This window comes from Limulus polyphemus, unplaced genomic scaffold (genome assembly GCF_000517525.1).
Source record: "Limulus polyphemus unplaced genomic scaffold, Limulus_polyphemus-2.1.2 Scaffold1997, whole genome shotgun sequence".
Taxonomy (NCBI): Eukaryota; Metazoa; Arthropoda; class Merostomata; order Xiphosura; family Limulidae; genus Limulus; species Limulus polyphemus.
The window spans coordinates 1-18,155 of NW_013667607.1; the positions used below are offsets into that span (position 1 = coordinate 1).

At 29.2% G+C, this 18,155-nt stretch overlaps 1 protein-coding gene across 1 annotated transcript in view; it reads left to right on the top strand.

Annotated features, from left to right (window-relative positions):
- The first annotated feature begins 770 nt into the window (after window positions 1–770).
- Window positions 771–18,155, top strand: part of LOC106465601 (1-phosphatidylinositol 4,5-bisphosphate phosphodiesterase gamma-1-like) — a 79,719-nt gene continuing 62,334 nt past the window's right edge. The window contains exons 1-5 of the mRNA XM_022393529.1: window positions 771–1,463; window positions 10,984–11,133; window positions 12,045–12,183; window positions 14,962–15,043; window positions 17,382–17,462. Coding sequence (XP_022249237.1) covers window positions 1,247–1,463; window positions 10,984–11,133; window positions 12,045–12,183; window positions 14,962–15,043; window positions 17,382–17,462 — 669 coding nt within the window. The 5' untranslated portion in view covers window positions 771–1,246. The remainder of the gene's footprint in view (window positions 1,464–10,983; window positions 11,134–12,044; window positions 12,184–14,961; window positions 15,044–17,381; window positions 17,463–18,155) is intronic.

Below are 18,155 nucleotides of genomic sequence, written 5' to 3' on the forward strand. Positions count from 1 at the left end.
AGGGAGCGTGACACTAGTCACGTGACCTTGCTGACGCAACAATATTATTAGCTAACTCTAGTTAATTGTCAATTGTTGTGTAAAAACAAAAACATAATGTGTAGGTTTGACAATTTTTAAGAATGATATACTGTAACGATGTAGCCGAATACATTTTTTTCTTTCTTTTACTTTATGATTTATCCAATTTCTGGAGTACAGACGCTAAATGTAGATTTCGTTGAAGATAAAAACTTACTTAAGACCCTCTGGACTTATTCGAATAAAATGAAATCATTAAATAAGTGAGTTAATTAAAACCTACTATGAAAGTTGCTATACGAAAAATTGCTTAGATTAGCAAATCGGTATTCTTATAATTAGTTAGTAGATATATATATATATATATAATTTCCTCGTAAACACACCATGAACCCTGTTTGATATACACATGTTCTCACAAATACACAACCACAGTTTATATAATATATTTTCGCTTAAAAGAAAAATTATTTATTTTATAAACGTCTAAACAGTTAAACAGTGTCGTAGCACTTTCTTGATTGAATTTGCAGAATATTTTAAACACTTTTTGTCTCATGGAATAGAAGTTCAATCACAATGCCTGTTTTTCTGAAGTTTAATTTTACAATTTAAGTTTGCAAACTAAACCTGTTGTTTCATGGAATTCTTCTTCCTCCTCATTTTTTTCTTTTTCTAAATATAAATCAATTTTATAAGTTTCACCACAAAGTGGCGTTTGATCAATAAGTCAAGAATAAGAGGTGGTTACACGGTTAGGACTGGAAATGATGAATTTGATTTTCAGCGATTGAGAGTTTGCGGCTTTACTTAACATTAGTTGATAAGATGTTGTAATTTGTTGTTGGTTTACCGGGTAAATAATTAACCTTTAACTTAAAGGTTAAGTTTAATATTAGAGTGTTGTTCAGCAGCAGTTTTGTCCAGTTGTCTAAATTTTACTGTTAGTGTTAGAGCCAAAAAACTTTATATGATTATGACATTACCGTAGAACTCATGTTTTATTACTTTACCGTCACGGAGTCAGACAAGGGAAGAGATTGTGCTAACCCTGTTTATGTAGGCTTACGCATGTTGCATACGCTTAATCTTCGACGGTAATTTCAATAACTTGTATAGCGTTTCGGAAATTAGTAAGGAGCGGTGCATAGCACAGTAAATTTTGTGTAAAATTTAAATACAAATATCTTTTATAATTTACCGTGTACAATTTAACAAACCCATAATGGCGACTTCAAATTTAGTCAATGGTACACCTGCAAATGTCAGTAGCTGTCTTCCAGAAATCGAACAGATTATTCGTAAGTTGGAGCAAGGTACTTCATTGATGAAATTTTATCCTAAGGGAAGACCAGAAAGAAGAATGTTTTGTATTAGACTTGAAACACGTGAGATAATATGGACAAGGCCAATAGGTGGAAGAAATATTGTTGAAGGAAGAGGTAAGACTGTCTTAACATTGACTGCTGAGTAACAAAGTCAAATAGAAATTATGATTAAATGAACCAGTAATGTTTTTTTTTTATTATTATTAAAATATACAGTTAGACATGTTACTTTAGAACTCGTACTTTTTGGCCTTAGACTGTTTAATTTTTTCCCTGTTATTGCATCTTTATTTTATCAATTACAATTAAGGTCTTACTTGTAAGATTTAACCTTGTATTTTATTTATACCTCAGAACCAACTGAATTGCTTGAAATTAATGTTTTACATTTTTACTGACTGTCATTTTGTAAGAATGTGGCACACTCTTATAGTATGTATAATACCAATGTACTGTTCATGAAATGTTTAAATGAGATGCAGTGTGAAACATTTTATAACTGTTGTGAGGAATGGTGAAATGAATATCCTTTAATTATGGTGTAATAAAGAATAAACGATTTTGTACTTTTATGTAAAGTTATATATAATGCCATAAAAGGGTTTTTCCATACGTTCCTGCATACTGGCAGTAAAAGTGTATTATATAATGTATTAAATTCAAGTGATGTTTATTTATCATGTCCAAATTTAAGTTTAGACTATTTTTTACCCACCCAAACAACAACCAAAGCAAAAAATCCATACTAAATGCAACCATTCATGTTCATACATCTATTCAACAATAGTTTAAATGAAATTAAGAAAGTATAATGTATGAATCAGATATACCATTTCACAAATTATAATTATGAATGAAAAATTATTTGCTAAAAAAAATATACAAAAAGATTTCTAAACTTTTTATTCCACCACATTTATATAGGTCACTTACCAGAAGGTTGGTAGTGACTCCTGTAACAATTTTGAATACTTGAATCAAGTCGTATCTAATTCTTCTATGCATCAGAAAAAATAAAATCAAAATTTAGCCTCTTTTTATATGTGATTGTTGTAGCCTGTCTCTGAACTTTTCAACATGTCAGAATTCCTGTATCGTGAGGACCAAAACTAAACACATTACTCTAAATGAGTTCTTATTAAACTTGAATCCCTTACAGTAACTGTCTTATTAGGAACTATACTAACAATTCTAAACTTAAAAAATCAATAAAGTCAAAAATTAGATTTGTATAAATCTCAAAGTACATTTCATATCACTTTAATTTGTGACTCTATGTCATTTAGAAAAGAGGTTATGGTATTTTTAGTGGTTGAGAGAATCCAAACTTAGCCCCATGTAAAACAGAGGTAGTTATCTTTGACAAGTTAAGCCTGAAAAGCAAGAGTCTTTCCTAGTATCTTCATAATTTCATTGACTTTTGGTTTGATTAAACAAACTGCAAATTGAATCTTGAAAGACTAGCTTTCATAATATGTAATTAATTAATTTTTTTCATTTTTAAAAATTTCAGAAATGTGGAAACTGCCATATTGTATGGGAATGGCATAAATAAATAATTGCACGTAGCTCATTAAAACATCATTGAATGCATTTGAAACTCTGTGTTCACAATGATTACAATAATATTTTCAATGAAATTATATTGTATAACTTTGTATACTAACATAAGAATATATACGCGAGAACAAGTGAAAATATATTTAGGTGAATGGTGCTGAAACATGTACCAGGTATGTTTGATTTCCTGTACTTGTAGATCTGTCATCTTATTAACATGAACAAGTGGTTCCAGATTAGCAAGTGTAGCCATCTCAAGGAATATATAATCTCTCTCTCTATATATATATAGTCATAATATGAAGGACAGAAAGTCTGATCACCCACTACTGGTGAACTATACTGACCAGTTTTATGCTAAAACATAATTTCCTGTAAATAAAGTAAGATTTGTTTTTACTTTTGAATTGAAGGAAGAAATAATACAGGCAATATAACTTGTAAATGATTAGGCTAAGCCACATTTTTGTTAATAATGCAGTAACATTAATGTCTTGTATGTGAGCAAAACACATACGAGATCTACAGACAATTGTGTGTAAATGAGTTTTGTATTTTCAAGAAATAGTTAATTTTTTCTTGAAAACCATGTGTTTAATCCATTCTTCTGTGCTTCACTGTACTTTCACAGGGCTTGAAATTAACAGCTGCCCAGTTACCAAAGGCAAGTGAAAATTGTACTGACCAACTTAAAACATGGTACAAATTCACCCAGTGAGTGAGCTTGATGCATCCAAAATCATGACATTTTCACATCAACATACGAGTATGTCCTAGTGGCTACCATTACATTTTGTAGAGGCTAGATGGTAGTGTTTCCTGCTGATTGTTGAGTGTGCCTGCGTGTTCCACCAATTGGAACAAGAAGAATTGATACATTCACTTTTCTGTGAGGTTTGAAATTAGGATATTAAACCCGAGCCACAAAATTTAAATGTGGAATTATTTTCCAGTATCACAGTATGCTTCCATAAAATATTTGACATTTCTAGTCTTTTCATGTACACATATTACGATGGAATAGTTTATTAACCCTCTCCAGACAGGTTACGGGTCAAAGGCTATGTGAACACGTTTGTTGACTTGCATTCAATTTTATTGAACTACTATTTCCTGAATTTATCTCAATAAGTTTGGTTTCAAACTGTAGATTATAATTCAAATTTTAGTATTATGCATTATTTAATTTCTTAATTTAAAAGTAAATATTAAAAAAAACAGTTTAACATCGATTTTTGTGTGTCACGTGGTATGTTGAATGCAGCACTGATTCAAATTAGATGTTTGTGATGTCAAAATACTAAGTCTATAGCTTAGTACGAATTAGGAACTCAAATTACTGATATTGACAAGCTAGAATATAAAATAATAACCTTGTATATTTTCTATTTGCTAAGATATCACTTACATACTGAATCAAACACAGTGGCCCCACTCACCTCTTTCCATATTTGGAAATGGTCCCTTATATACACTTACTTTAATATATGACGTGAATAACCACTCAAAGCTCAGAATATCTCCCTAGTGGCTTTTTCAGCCACTTTAAAGTGTTAAGACACCATCTTGTTCTTTGGAACCAAGATTTCAAGGAGGTAGGTTGTGTCTTTAGTCTGCTCGAAATTTCATATTTTTTTAGACCCAAATATAGCTTAGTTACTAAGCTTGATAAATTATAGTGGAATTCTGTGATATCGATAGTAATTTATGATTTTTTGATTAATTAACTGTATATGTATAAAACCTAAAAAAAATTATTCCGCTTCATATCCTCCACATGCAAAATTTTGAAAGGCCTAACAACCGAGTACAAAGGTCATAACTAGAAGAAATAATTGTTTGCTTTACTTCTTTATTTACTGTTCTATGTTTTAAGAAAAATAAGTTTAAGAACTTATTTCTAAATAGTAATAATCTATATGCATATATAATGTATAATAATGGAAATGTGACTGTATTTTACAAGACAGGTCACTTTGTAAAGACTAAAGGTTAGTTTTATATTATTGGATATGGTAACATGAGAACTTGTGTGCTGAGTCATTGTAACTTCTGTATTGTTAGCCAGGCATCACTGAAAGGTCTATATAACATAATAATAATAATAATAAATATATGTAAATGTATAATGTTATGAGATTTAAGCTATCTAGTCTAAACATTTATGTTTTCGTGTTATAAGTTTGTCATTCTAGAACGAAAGAAAAATAATTTATATTTATAGTTACGAGATCGGTCAAATCTACCGAACGCCTACAGAGATTCGTTCGTGAAAATAACAGATAAAATATAAAGTTTTTTCTTCAGAAATATTTGATAACTATCTGGACATTATAAAAAAAGGTTTGCATGTGAAATTTGGAAAGTTTCTGATGTGTAAAAGTAGTCTTTAATCTTAAAATAAAAATTACATTGCATGTTAGATAGGCAACATGCAAAAAGAAAAAAAAAGGCATGAGAAAAACATTGCTTCACAAACCTTAAGACTTAATAAAAAAAAATTGATATCTTGCATATGAAAGCATTGTAATCTGCCAAATTTTTTATCATATGCTTATTTATTTAAAAGTTATAGCATAGAAACTATAACAAAATGGTTACAAGGTCAGTCCTTGGAACTGAGCCTGTGGTGAAAGAGTTAACCAGTGTTTCAGGTTTTATGTTAGGTTGAATAGTAATTTGCATGCTTATATCATTTTTCAGATTCTTTTAATAATTTATTCTTGTTAATGCAGATGCTATACTTTGGTAAATTTTATTTTTTCATTCACATATATGTGTAAACCATTTGGGCTAGTAAACTATAAGTAGGGTCAGTAACTTTGAAGTTACCATCCTTGGTGGCAAATAAGCTAAAATGTTAGTTTCAGACTCTGCTTTCAGTGACATTTAAAGCAGGCAGAGTTAGAGAATAGTTATACTTCTAATAAACTATTTCCAACTGAAACATTTATGCAAAACATTTTTCAGTCTTAGATAAGAATCTGGTTTAAGTCAGTTTGACTCTAAACCTGATGCTTAGAGTTTATGATTTGTTTTCTCCAGAGTGGATGAGTATTGGGGGGGGCAGTCTTCAAAATGATGCTGTGTAAAGTGAGAATGTTGGTAGTATGAACTTATGTATTACTGTGATTAGGGGAAACAGGTTTAAGCTTTGGGAGCTTAGATGCAGACTTGTTCTTTGACACAGTTTTTGTCTAGTTAGTTATAATTTTTTGAAATGACTTGCATTGTGATGTAGTTTGATTGGTGTTGTGTGTTTGTTTTCTATGAAATTAAATATGAAGGACTAGGTTAAAGTTAGATTAAAAAGGGGGAAAAATTGGGGGTTTAAGATGACCTCAGTAGGATAAATAGTCCTTGATCACCTTGCCTTGTGTTCATAGTAGTTTATTGGTGTAGTAACAAAATATATGTACATTACAGGAATCTTAAGTGATGGCTTTTATGCTTGTTGTTTTAGCAATATACGAGTCGAGTCGGATAAGACATGTTACCATGTATTTCTTATTACTGTACAATATTTTAAGATCGTAATTACAACAGATTTTCCATACTTTCAGTGAAGCCTTTTTATCTGAGTTTAATAGCTAATTTTTATTTGACCCAAAAAAGTCTATTTTATTTACTTTTGTAAAAAAGTTTCATAAAACTTCTGGTAACATTTCTTTAAATTTGTTTGGAAAGAAATTCATAAACCTGTGTTTTGTTTCTTATTTAACTAGAAATCTTTGTAGGTTATTTAATTTAGTTTTGCTAACACACACACACCATGTTGTTTCTATTGTTTCTTATAAAACAAAATTAACAAGAAATGTTTGATTGAAAGAAACATTATTTCATTATACAAAATGGTATTACACTTCAGTTATTTCTCTTTCTTAAGAGAACTTAACAGTTTTCTTTAACTTTAAAATGTTTTTAGGCAGAATAAACTTGAGATTGTGTTTTCTTTATTTTCTACACTGAATTATTTGTATTTTCAGTAGTATGCAGATTTATTAGAGCATCCATTTGCTCCTGTTGTGTTGGTTTGTTGTGTGTATGAAGTAAAACCATTGTAGTTTAAAATGTTGAAAAAGACATTAAGAAAGGAAACTTTGTTTTACAAAAACATTTTCCAGTATAGTGTGATGTTTTCATTAAAATGCCAAAAGGGAGAGAAAAACATGAGGGACAGTGAATGGGCCCCCTTGACCCATTGTGGCTGTCCCATTCATTTCATCAAATACTCATCTGCCTGTATATATATATCGCTTTTTTTGTTGTGTGTGTGTGTGTGTGTGTTTATCATGTCTTCTTTTGAACTCTCCCAGCTCTTTTATGTCTACCACATCTGAAGGCAATCTATGCCAAAAGTAAATCACCCTGTACCAAAAATAAAATTACCTAAATTGCAGATGACTTCTACCCCATCCAACCTTAAATCTATGTCACCCAACTATTGCTATTAAGTAGAGAAAAAAGATGATACATTGATCCTGTCTATTGCACTTCAATCAGATCCCCTCTAATTCTTCTTTTCTTAAGAGGAAATAATTTAACATATTTAAATGCCATCAAATGGCAAGAATTTAAAATTCATGTTACCAAACAAAATTTGTCAGAGAAAAAGTTTGTGTTATACTTTATCTGTTGGGCAAGTATTTCTTTTCATTTTTTCCTCATTGTTTGTTCTATTGCTAAAACATAACAAATAATTTCAAGGTAGTCAGGTGAACTTCAAACCAAAGCTACATACACAGTATACATATCCTATTAATTCACAAACTCTCAGCTACACACACACACACACACACACACGTGCTGCTCTGTTAAATCCAAATGAATATATGTTAAAAATCATAAAATACATAAACAAATATATTGGAATAGCATTGTTGCAAAATGATGTATACACCATTACAGACAAAATTGAGCAGCCAGTGCATTTTATTGATGGGTATGTAGCATTGTGAATAAAGACTCATGAATGTAGTGTTTTGTCCAAAAATAAAATTAATTTGTGAAATTTGAAATAAAATTAATTTTTTTAGATTTTTGAATAATGATTTGTAATGTTTTTATTTAATCAATAAATAGCCCACTTTTTATTTCACAGATTTTTATGTGAAAGTTTTTTGAGAAAAAAAGCTGATTTTATCAAGATGGCAAATTTGACATACAGCATTTTGCATACATGCTCTTTACACACACTTAATTCAAATGTGATTATTAATACTTATTGCTCACACCATTTGACACTAAAAAATTTTACATACAGCATTTTGCTGTTATAAAGGGTGACATAGTGTTATTACCAGTAAATCATTAATGTTTGAGTTTTCACATTAAAACGTTTTACCGTGTGGTTTATTTATAAGATGTGCCAATACAGTTTTTGTTATTTTTGCACAGTTTTCACTAATTTTTTACAGAATATATATTTGTTCAGTCTACACAAATATCCTACATTTATATGTAATATATTTTTTTCGGTTTATATACATATGTGATGTATCCATCTTTCTGTGTTTGTATTTGATATATCCACCACCTTGCTATATTTCTGTGATGTGTCCATGTTTCTATATGCAGGGTTTGAATATAATGTGTATCCAGTAGCTTTTTGCTAACTAAAACCGTTATTGTGCTACTATTTAATTGATGCAGTATCATTTTACTGATACCTTAAATACAGTGCTTGTCAATGCATATACCTTAAATATAGTATGTGTGAATGTATTCTTTTTTTTTTATTGTGAATGTTTTGACATTTTTTCAAATAGCAGGAAGTTATTGATATAATAGCTTCCTGATTGGTAGTTTAGTACTGCCCCATGAAGACATCCAAGAGGTTCACATGTACAGTGCATTAGTAATGTGGTTAAAATTTTAGGGTATGGAGTTTATTTTATAGATGAAAGGCGAAATTAGATGACTGTGTTAAAATTTTGTAACATACCTTGATTCCTGCACCTAGCCATGAAAAAAAAATTTAATATACATTAAATAGGTAGCTAGATATTACTTTACAAGAATTTTACTACAGAAAAAATACAATGCAGAAAGTACTGTATCTAGTTATATAATCTTACAATTAAGTATGTGTTAAATAAAGTAATAAATGAAATCTTGAGAATAGCAAAGATTTTTTTTCATGTTTGTCACATTCTACTACTTTAATTGTATTAATTAATTTAATTTAATACATTTTTTTCTCAACAAGTGAAATGCACTTTCAAGAAAGCCATTACAGACAATGTATTGCACTTTCAAGTACATGCATAATATAACCAGAAAAATTATTTTTTAAAATAAAACCAGCTTTTTTTAACCTGATCAGTTTCCCTTACTTTAATTCTTTTCTTATTAAACACTTAAAATTGTAGAAATGTGTTTCTTTAAAATTGCCAAATAAAATGTCTGATGAAAAGTTTGAATTAATGGCTAGAGGAAAGGAATTAAAAGGCAGGATCAGGATTTAATATATGAATGTTACACCATTGTTTAGCTTAATTCAAGTGTTGTAGCTGTTGGTTAATTTGCAGGTCTTTATGAACATGTATAGTTTGGTATGATACAAAGTTGCACAGAATTTTTTAATGTACTGGTACTGTGCTAGCATGTAGGTTTTTTTTTTTTAATATCTCAGTTGCTATTGGGCAACTAGGATTCAAGGAGACTTGAGCAGGAAGTTACATTTAAGTTACTCTAAGTTTGAGAATTCAAATAATCAGGTTAGATTAGAGTTGATAGAATATTGGTTTGCATCTGCAATATTTGATATAGATTGTTTTTTTACTAACTTTTAAAGAAAAAGAAATGTAAGTACTATAGGCCTAAATCGTTGTTTTGTAGTATATATAGAAATTATTGCACCAGATCTACAAATGGTTAAGCATGAGGTGTTTCAGGAAAATACAGTCTATTATGTGGCATTCAATGTAGGTTGTCTGGTCTGTCTAAATTTTGGCTTTTTTTTGTATACATATTTTCATATATGTAAACAGCTAGTAAATAAAACCATTTTGCTTCCAACTTTTTAAGCATATAGCAAGTTCTCATTAGGGCTTTAAATAGTTAACTTCTACCCCTATGTTCATGTTGATATTCTTCTGTTATTGTGTGCAGTGCATTATATCATTTTCTGTTTGTATGAGAGGTATTTATTTTATGTGATATACTTCTACATTTTATGATTTATCTATTTGTATATTCTGTATCTATATTTTTATGTGATAAATCTTTGTATGTGAAGTACCTGTCTTTTTCATGTGTATGCGACCTATGTATTTTTCTCTGTATATCACAGTTTAGTATTACAGCATAAATAACATGTTTTCAGAGTTGTATAAATTTGACTATTGCTTATATACATTTGTGTATTTAAAGTTGCATACATATGCTGATCATATGAACTGCATTATTATGTCAGGTGTTTTTCTTATCATTTCACCATGCAATATTTTACTGTTTATATCTGTGTTACTGTACCATATTTTTTTAACAGAGCCAAGGGATGTGGAAATTGTCTTGTACAGGTTTCATTAGGATGCAGCACACATGCTTAATATTTTCCAGTGCATTGTTGCTGCCACTTGTATGTTATCAGTCACGCTTGCAGTAATAAATGTGCTGGCAGTATGCACCACCAAATAAATATTAGTTTCTACTCCTAAGACATATATATATATATATATATATATACTACACAAGTGAAATCTTGAAGCCTTCAAAATAAAAGTAACCCCTGGTACAAGGTACAATTATACATATGTAATGGAAGCCATAGTATTGTTTTTTCCATATTCTAATTTTTCTAATTAACTGATAGAAATATACATTTCAGACTTTATTTGCATATCATCATTAAAGCTTTTCACTAGGGTTTGTGATCATGCAAAATGAACTTTTAAGTGTGCTTTCATGTTAGAAATTCTTGTGCAGTAATTAAGTTTTTAAACTTTTTCATTGGAATCATTAAATGATCGGATAACATTTGGTACACTTGATGATATATCACTGTAAACATGCTTATTTAACACTATAAACAGTGGTGTTTTTCAAAATACTGCTACTTTATGTATTTCAGTTGATTTAAGAGAACTAAAAGAGGTGAGAATAGGAAAGTCATCCAAAATGTTTGAACGTTGGCCAGAAGATGCTCGAAAATATGATCATAATCATTGTTTTGTTGTTTTATATGGAACTACGTTTCGTTTGAAGACATTGTCTTGTGTGGGTAAGTGAAATTTTCCAATTGTAAACTGTTAACTGTATATACTTTAGTACTTTGCTTTATGAAAATACTTCTACTTTTAAAACATGAAATTTCTTTAATAAAAGAAAAAACTTCAATGTATAAATTTAAATAATCAGTTGTTAACTCCTCCTACAGCAAGTTGTTTTGTAAGTTTTAATTAGTTGCATCTTTTTTTTTAAATGTGGTTTGTATCTTGATCAGCTACATTTAGTTGCATCAGATAATGGAAGAGGGCAGTGGTAAATGCCATGGAGAGAGTTAAGAGCAAAACAAAAGTTTGATATAGGAACTGTTCCATTTTTATTTCTATTCCACACATTATATAGTATTCTTTTGTTAAAACTACCAGCTTTTTAAAGATGTTTTTACCATATAGTTAAAAAGCGGTCTTGTAATCAGCTGAATGTGGTTATCCACAGTTTTAATCACCGTGTTCAATCATCAAGGAAGAAAATTTTAATATCAAACATTTTCATGTATGAATTTATGGGATTTGTATTTTTGTATGCTTAGATATCAGTGTATAGTAGCTAACGAGTTAATGTTTTGTACATACTGTGTAAGTTAATAGCTTGTTTGTATACACACAAACACATGCCTAGTATGTTTTCAAAAAGGATTTCAAATTGTAAGTGGGTCAAGCCAGCAAGTACACCTAAATGTGTAAATATATTGGTCTTGTACTAATTCAAAACACATGCAAATTACAGGTAATAACTTCATTTTGATAGTGATTATAATCATTGTAATCTTTTATGGAAGTAGTAGATTTGTTTTTAATTTAGGTGATAACTTATTATAACCAACTTCAGTAGATGCCACTTCTGTCTTAATCTTGTGTTCATTATTTTGACATGTTTTTGTTTATTTTTTGTAACACTTTTATAAAGCAATGTCAAATAAAGATTGTGATCAGTGGATTCGAGGGCTTGCTCATCTTGCACAGGACACAATTAGAGCTTCCTACCCTCTCCAGGTTGAACGTTGGCTTCGCAAGGAGTTCTATGGAATGGAAAGTCAAAGAGGAGTGTAAGTTGTTAGTAAATTGATTAATTAATTTTGTTTTAAGCAAGTTTAGTTTATCTGCTCTATTATTCAGATGGGATTTTAAAATGAGGTTGTTTAGTTTTAATTGTTATTTCAATCACCAGTAAGCAAAATTGAAAATTAGTTTCAGTACTACTTCTATGTGTGAAGTAACTACATTTTAAAGTATTGTGTAATTGTAAATTCTTTGGCTGGTTACTTCTATACTTTACTCTAGAGTGCTTAGAGAAACTTGGAATGCTTTAAAAAATGTCTGTTTAAAAAAAAAAAAGCATAACATATTGCTTAAAAAAATAAACTTTCTCATGTGGTTTCTGAAGCTAAAAATAGATAATGGCTGAGGATAGAAGTAAACATTTAACTCAAGAAGACCAGTTAATGTTAAAGACTTGAATACACATGTTTGGTTACTTTCACTAGGAGCAAAGCTTCACATTCAAAAATATAACCAGTTTTAAAACTGGTATGTTATATAAAATTAACAGAAAACTTGTAGTGAATAGTAGTTTTTCCAAATAGGGTTTTATAAATGGTGTTTAAACCTTTCATTTTTGTTTATCTGAGAATAAGAAGCTAAACTTCTCCCTATTATGAATAGTATTTTATTTTAAATGTTGGGTAACCTTCAATAATGTTGCTTAACTAAAGTTATAAGTTACAGATGCTTGGAATTGTATGATTCAAGGTAAGAGGTTTAACATGTTTGTTGAGGAAGGAAATGTAAGCTATAGATATTTGTTGCTTAAGTTTTGTATGTGTTAAAATATTTACCACTAGTGGTGTTACTATTCAAATAATTTGTGTGTCTTTATAATGCTTCAACTTAAAATGATAATTGTGGGTGCATGGAAAATGTAGTTTTTATGAATTACAAGAATATTGAAGTATGTGTAAATAAATGTAAGCAGGAGTATTAAAGTGTCCTTCCGGTAAGTAGCATAGTTGATTTGTTCGTATTAAGTACATAATTTGAGCTTATTCAGGGCTTAGGTTTAGTAGAGCTAGTGATTTTTCCATTAAAAAATCCAATTTTCACAGGCAGCTTTTGTGAAATAATGTTTTTTGTAAAATTGTGTGAAATATCCAGCATGTTAGACTGCTTTGAATGAAAGTTCATCTCAGATGAAGCTTTACAATTTAAAAAACTGCAAAATTTGGTAACAGAATTTTGTATTAGAGACCTGGCTGTGAAAGCCATGTGAAGTTTATGATATTTACTTTCTTTCATGATACCAGACCTTGTTAGAACTAGTGATATTGAAAAACAAATAAATTAGTATTTTAATATTTGCCTCTCAAAACCAATATTCCTTCATTCATTTGATATTCCCTCAAATTTTTTATTATTAAAGTATTTGGCCTTGAATTTAATTGCTGCTTCAAAGTTAAGAACTATATATATAACAGATAAATGACTAGTTAAATACTAGAGACTGGTAACTGCTGATGAATGAAGAGACAAACTGACAGTGAAAAAGTGTGTATCATTGATGAATGGTGCATTCTGTTATACTTAGCCATAGACTATGAAGAAGCTATAATAGCTTTCCTGTAATGCTCAGCTGCACATCTTTAATAATGTTTCTACATTCTACAGTTATTCTTTATAGATAAACTAATAAATTAACTGAGAGTGGCAAATCAATTTTGTTCCTTGAATTTGTAAATTTAGACTATCATAATACACAGGTTTAAGTCTGAGTTATAAAGATAACCAGTTTTAAAATTGGCATGTTATATAAAATTAACAGAAAACTTATAGTTAATAATAGTTTTTCCAAATAGGGTTTTAAAAATGGTGTTTAAACCTCTCATTTTTACTTCTCTGAGAATAAGAAGCTAAACTTATCCCAGTTATGAATATTATGAATAGTTTCTTAAATTGTTCTGGTGTTTTTGTTTGATTTTCAACACTGAGTAAGATTTTTGAAAATTGCATTTCATATGCCTAATTCCATGAATCCTGTCCATTTTTCACCATTGTGTAAAACTGCTGTCCTAGTTTAGTTCATGTACATTTAGTAACCAAGTGTATATTATTTTTGTAATTTATGTACAACTGGTATATAACCCTTTTCTGAATAATAATATGTAACTTCTGTTTTCAGTTGTACATAATCTTTTTTTAATCAATGGTGCATTTAAATTTTGTTGTCAGTTGGGCATAATAATTCTGTGGTCATTGCTATGTAACCATAGCCATTCTGTGGTCAGTGGTACATAACCATTTTTGTATCACTAGTGTGTACCTTTTGTGATCACTAGCCATAACCCTTATATGGTTACTGCTGTGTAACTATTCTGTGGTCACTGCTACGTATCCTTTCTCTGGTTACTGTTATGTTATCTCAGCTTAAGTATGTGTTGATTGAGATATTTTTATCAGCATTGAAATACTAGTTTTATCTTTAAGCATTATTTTCATAAAAGAAAGAGTAGCATCTAAAAGACATATTATTGAAGAATTAAAAACATTTAATGAAATAAAGTATTGAAAGATAATGCAGTTTTTTATGTATTTAAATATACTAGTTATAACTCTTTTAATTCCCTCTTTGTGTATACATGGTCTTTAGTTAACAAGTTATGTTTAAAAATAACAAATTAAATTAATAATTTTCTTACCAATGCAGCTGATCAATTTAAATATAAATTAGCTCCTTAATATAGGTACCACAACAGCCAGTTTTTTTACTTGTGTACATATTCCAAAATTTTTTGTAATTAATTTTCTGTTGTATCTTACTATTTACTGTACAGTGTCACTTTGAAAGATTTGAAGGGATTCTTCCCCAAAGTCAATTGTAAACTTTCTAACAACAAATTAAAGGAACATTTTCAGGTAAGGAAAGAAAAACGATTTATTACAAAATATTGATAAACTATTTTTGTTTGAAATTCTGGACATAAGTAAAAGAAGACTGACAAGACCTTCAACCAAAAGTCAGTATTAGGGTTAATATTCAAGTAGCATCTCATTGAAATACATAGAAAAAAGTAACTTCCTTTGACACTAACCTTAGGTCAATGTGGTTGGTAAAAACAAACAAAATAGTGGACATTTACATTTTGCTGTTGTGTAAAAAAGATTTTTGAATGTACAAATAAGATGATTGTAAAAAAATCACCTGAGCATGTTTGACCACTATGAGACTTTCATGTATTTTGTGAATCTACTTGTATATTTTAATTTTTAACAGTATTATTTTGAAAAAAAGGGATGTACTATAGAAAAATAAAGTAAAAAAAAAGCTGGAATTTCCCAGTCATTTATTATAATGAGAAAATTCACTGTTTTAAGTGTTCATACTTGTTTTTGGCAAAGAAGTATCTTTGTATAGTGCTTAATGATATGAGAGATGAATTTGGACTGTTTAAGAATTGTTTTCATGTATATGGATTTGTAGTATTCTTGTTATACATCATTTCATCAGGGGATACCTTTGAGGTTGTAAAAATCACTGACCACTTTATTATCTTTTTTTTGTTATTATTTTTAATTACTATATATATAGTATAAATCAAATCTATATATTGATCTTGTTTATGCCGAAGACATAAAAGTCATAATTTATTTTTACCCATAAAAATGAAAACTTAATAATTGATTAGTGTAAGAAGTGATAAAAATAAATAAAACTATATTTGGAATTATGGTGAATTATGAGGAAAATCTAGGCTTTTCTTTTACTTTTCTCAGTAGTAGAGTAGCTTCTACTTTCTTTTCAAAATATACAAATAGAATAATAATCTACATGAAATTGTCTTAATTAGTTGTTAAATATGCTAAAATAACTTTCTAATCACCTTTCTTGCATATGCCAAAATCTTTATTATACACAATAACACCCTCCTTGAATGAAATGTGGATACTTTCCATTTTTGTTTCAGTTGATCCCATTGACCTGAAATTTGTGTTAAAAGCAATTTTGTCTAGGTTTTCCATTGAGTTGCTACTTGGATATTAGACCTGATAATAACTTTTTTGTTACTAATTATGCTAGTTCTTCTTTCTAGATGTAGTTTTAGCCATCAAGGTTTATGTGTAGTGTGAGTTTATTCAACATTTATAAAAATATAAGATACACTTGTAGTTATATTTAACACCTACAGTATTCAAAAGACAGATAAATCACTGTTTGATGATAGTTTCAGAACTTGGCTTGTTTTTATTTATTGCAGTATACACACGAGTATTAATCATTGGCTAAACAGTCAAAATATCTGAAATATTTAGGAACTTTTTTATAATCTTCCAAACTGAAACTACAGCTCTTACCTTTCTTTACCCTTCTGTACATAGTCTGTTGGTGAAATAACTGTATTTTTAGGTTAATATTTTGATGAGTCACAGATTTATATTACCCTTCAATCAGTCTACAAAGTGCAGTATGTAATAATGATAATGTTTATTTTCATTTAGCCTCATATTTTTCTTTTTAAGTTAGAAAAGTTAAAAGGTTAATGCCTTAGGAAAAGATGTTTAGAATCAATGTAAGCAGTAGATTTCCAGATCTTCATAGTAACATAATCAAAATAAAAATTTATTAATTGTTAGACAGGTTTAACAAACGTGCAGGTGAAAACATTGCATAATGTACAGTAACTATGTTCTAATGCTGTTATTGTTTAAATAGTACACAAGAGGCCACTGTATAACATACAGTAACTTTGTGTTCTAATGCTGTATGTATAACTATTACATAACAAAACAGTACATAATGTATGGTAACTTTGTTTTAATGTGAATGTTTTGATGTTCTGTTTAATAATGTGCATGTTTTCAAACCATTTTTTTATTTGGTCCACAGAAAATATTATTTCATCTTTCAGAAACTTGGTTGTTTTTCGGTTTTTTTTGGCTCTAAAAGCTGTTGCTACTAAGTTTTTAAACTTGACGCAGAAGTTTTATGGAAAATATTATCTTGCTTATGGTTTTAAATTTTTAAAATTAATCACAGATGATCAAATTTTTTTTGCTGTTCCAAAAAAATGTAATAATAGGATAACATGAACAATCTATTCCTTCCACATAAAGTGTAAATGTATTTTAAACTATATGCATTTTAGGAAAAATGATTACAATTTTAAATATATTTTGTATTACTTGAGTCTTAAATATAAATTATGTTCTTGTTCACTATTATAGGAACATTTAAATTTTTCAATATTTATTTAAGGAAGTAGATGCTAGAAGAGGCGGGGAAATCGGCTTTGAAGCCTTCGCAGCATTGTATCATAATGTGATATTTGATGAAAAAGTAAGTTGTAATATGTGTTTAATGTTATATACATCTTTAGGATTTGATTTTATTTTCATTATATGGTGTTTGCAAATTTTTTTAATATGTTTAATGAAGTGAGTGATGTATCATGTTTACACTGTTATTTATTTGCTAATTAATGAAAATACAAATACAGAAACTGCTAAAGAACTCTAAATGAACATCCCATGCTGCTCTTACATGTATAGCCACTGGTTTTAATCATAGCAATGTTCTGCTTGTAAGTTAAAATTACTGACTTGTTTTAGTAAAATCACTCATTATCTGTGTAAAATGCATAGGAAACTGCTGAAGTAATTAGTGGAATATATTGCAATGTTAGGATTGCTGTTTGCATGTTTTTGTGTAACGTGTATTTTATTAGGAATCATGTAACCAGTAGTCATGAGCCTACAAGATAGAATTTGATAAATAAATCATTTAACAAAATGCATTTAAAAATTTGAGTCTGAATTGTTGGGCTACACATGTATAATTATCGTGAAAATTCACCATATCTCTGTACATATAATAAAAATTTGCTTCTGACAAATGTTAAGATAGTAAATTCTAGCCTCAGTGTTAGTGACCAGTACAGGAAATATAGAAATTCCTTACATCTTTGACCGGTCCATTTGTCGAAGTATATTTCTCATAGGCTTTCTGTTGTAGAAAGTAGAGACTGGCTGT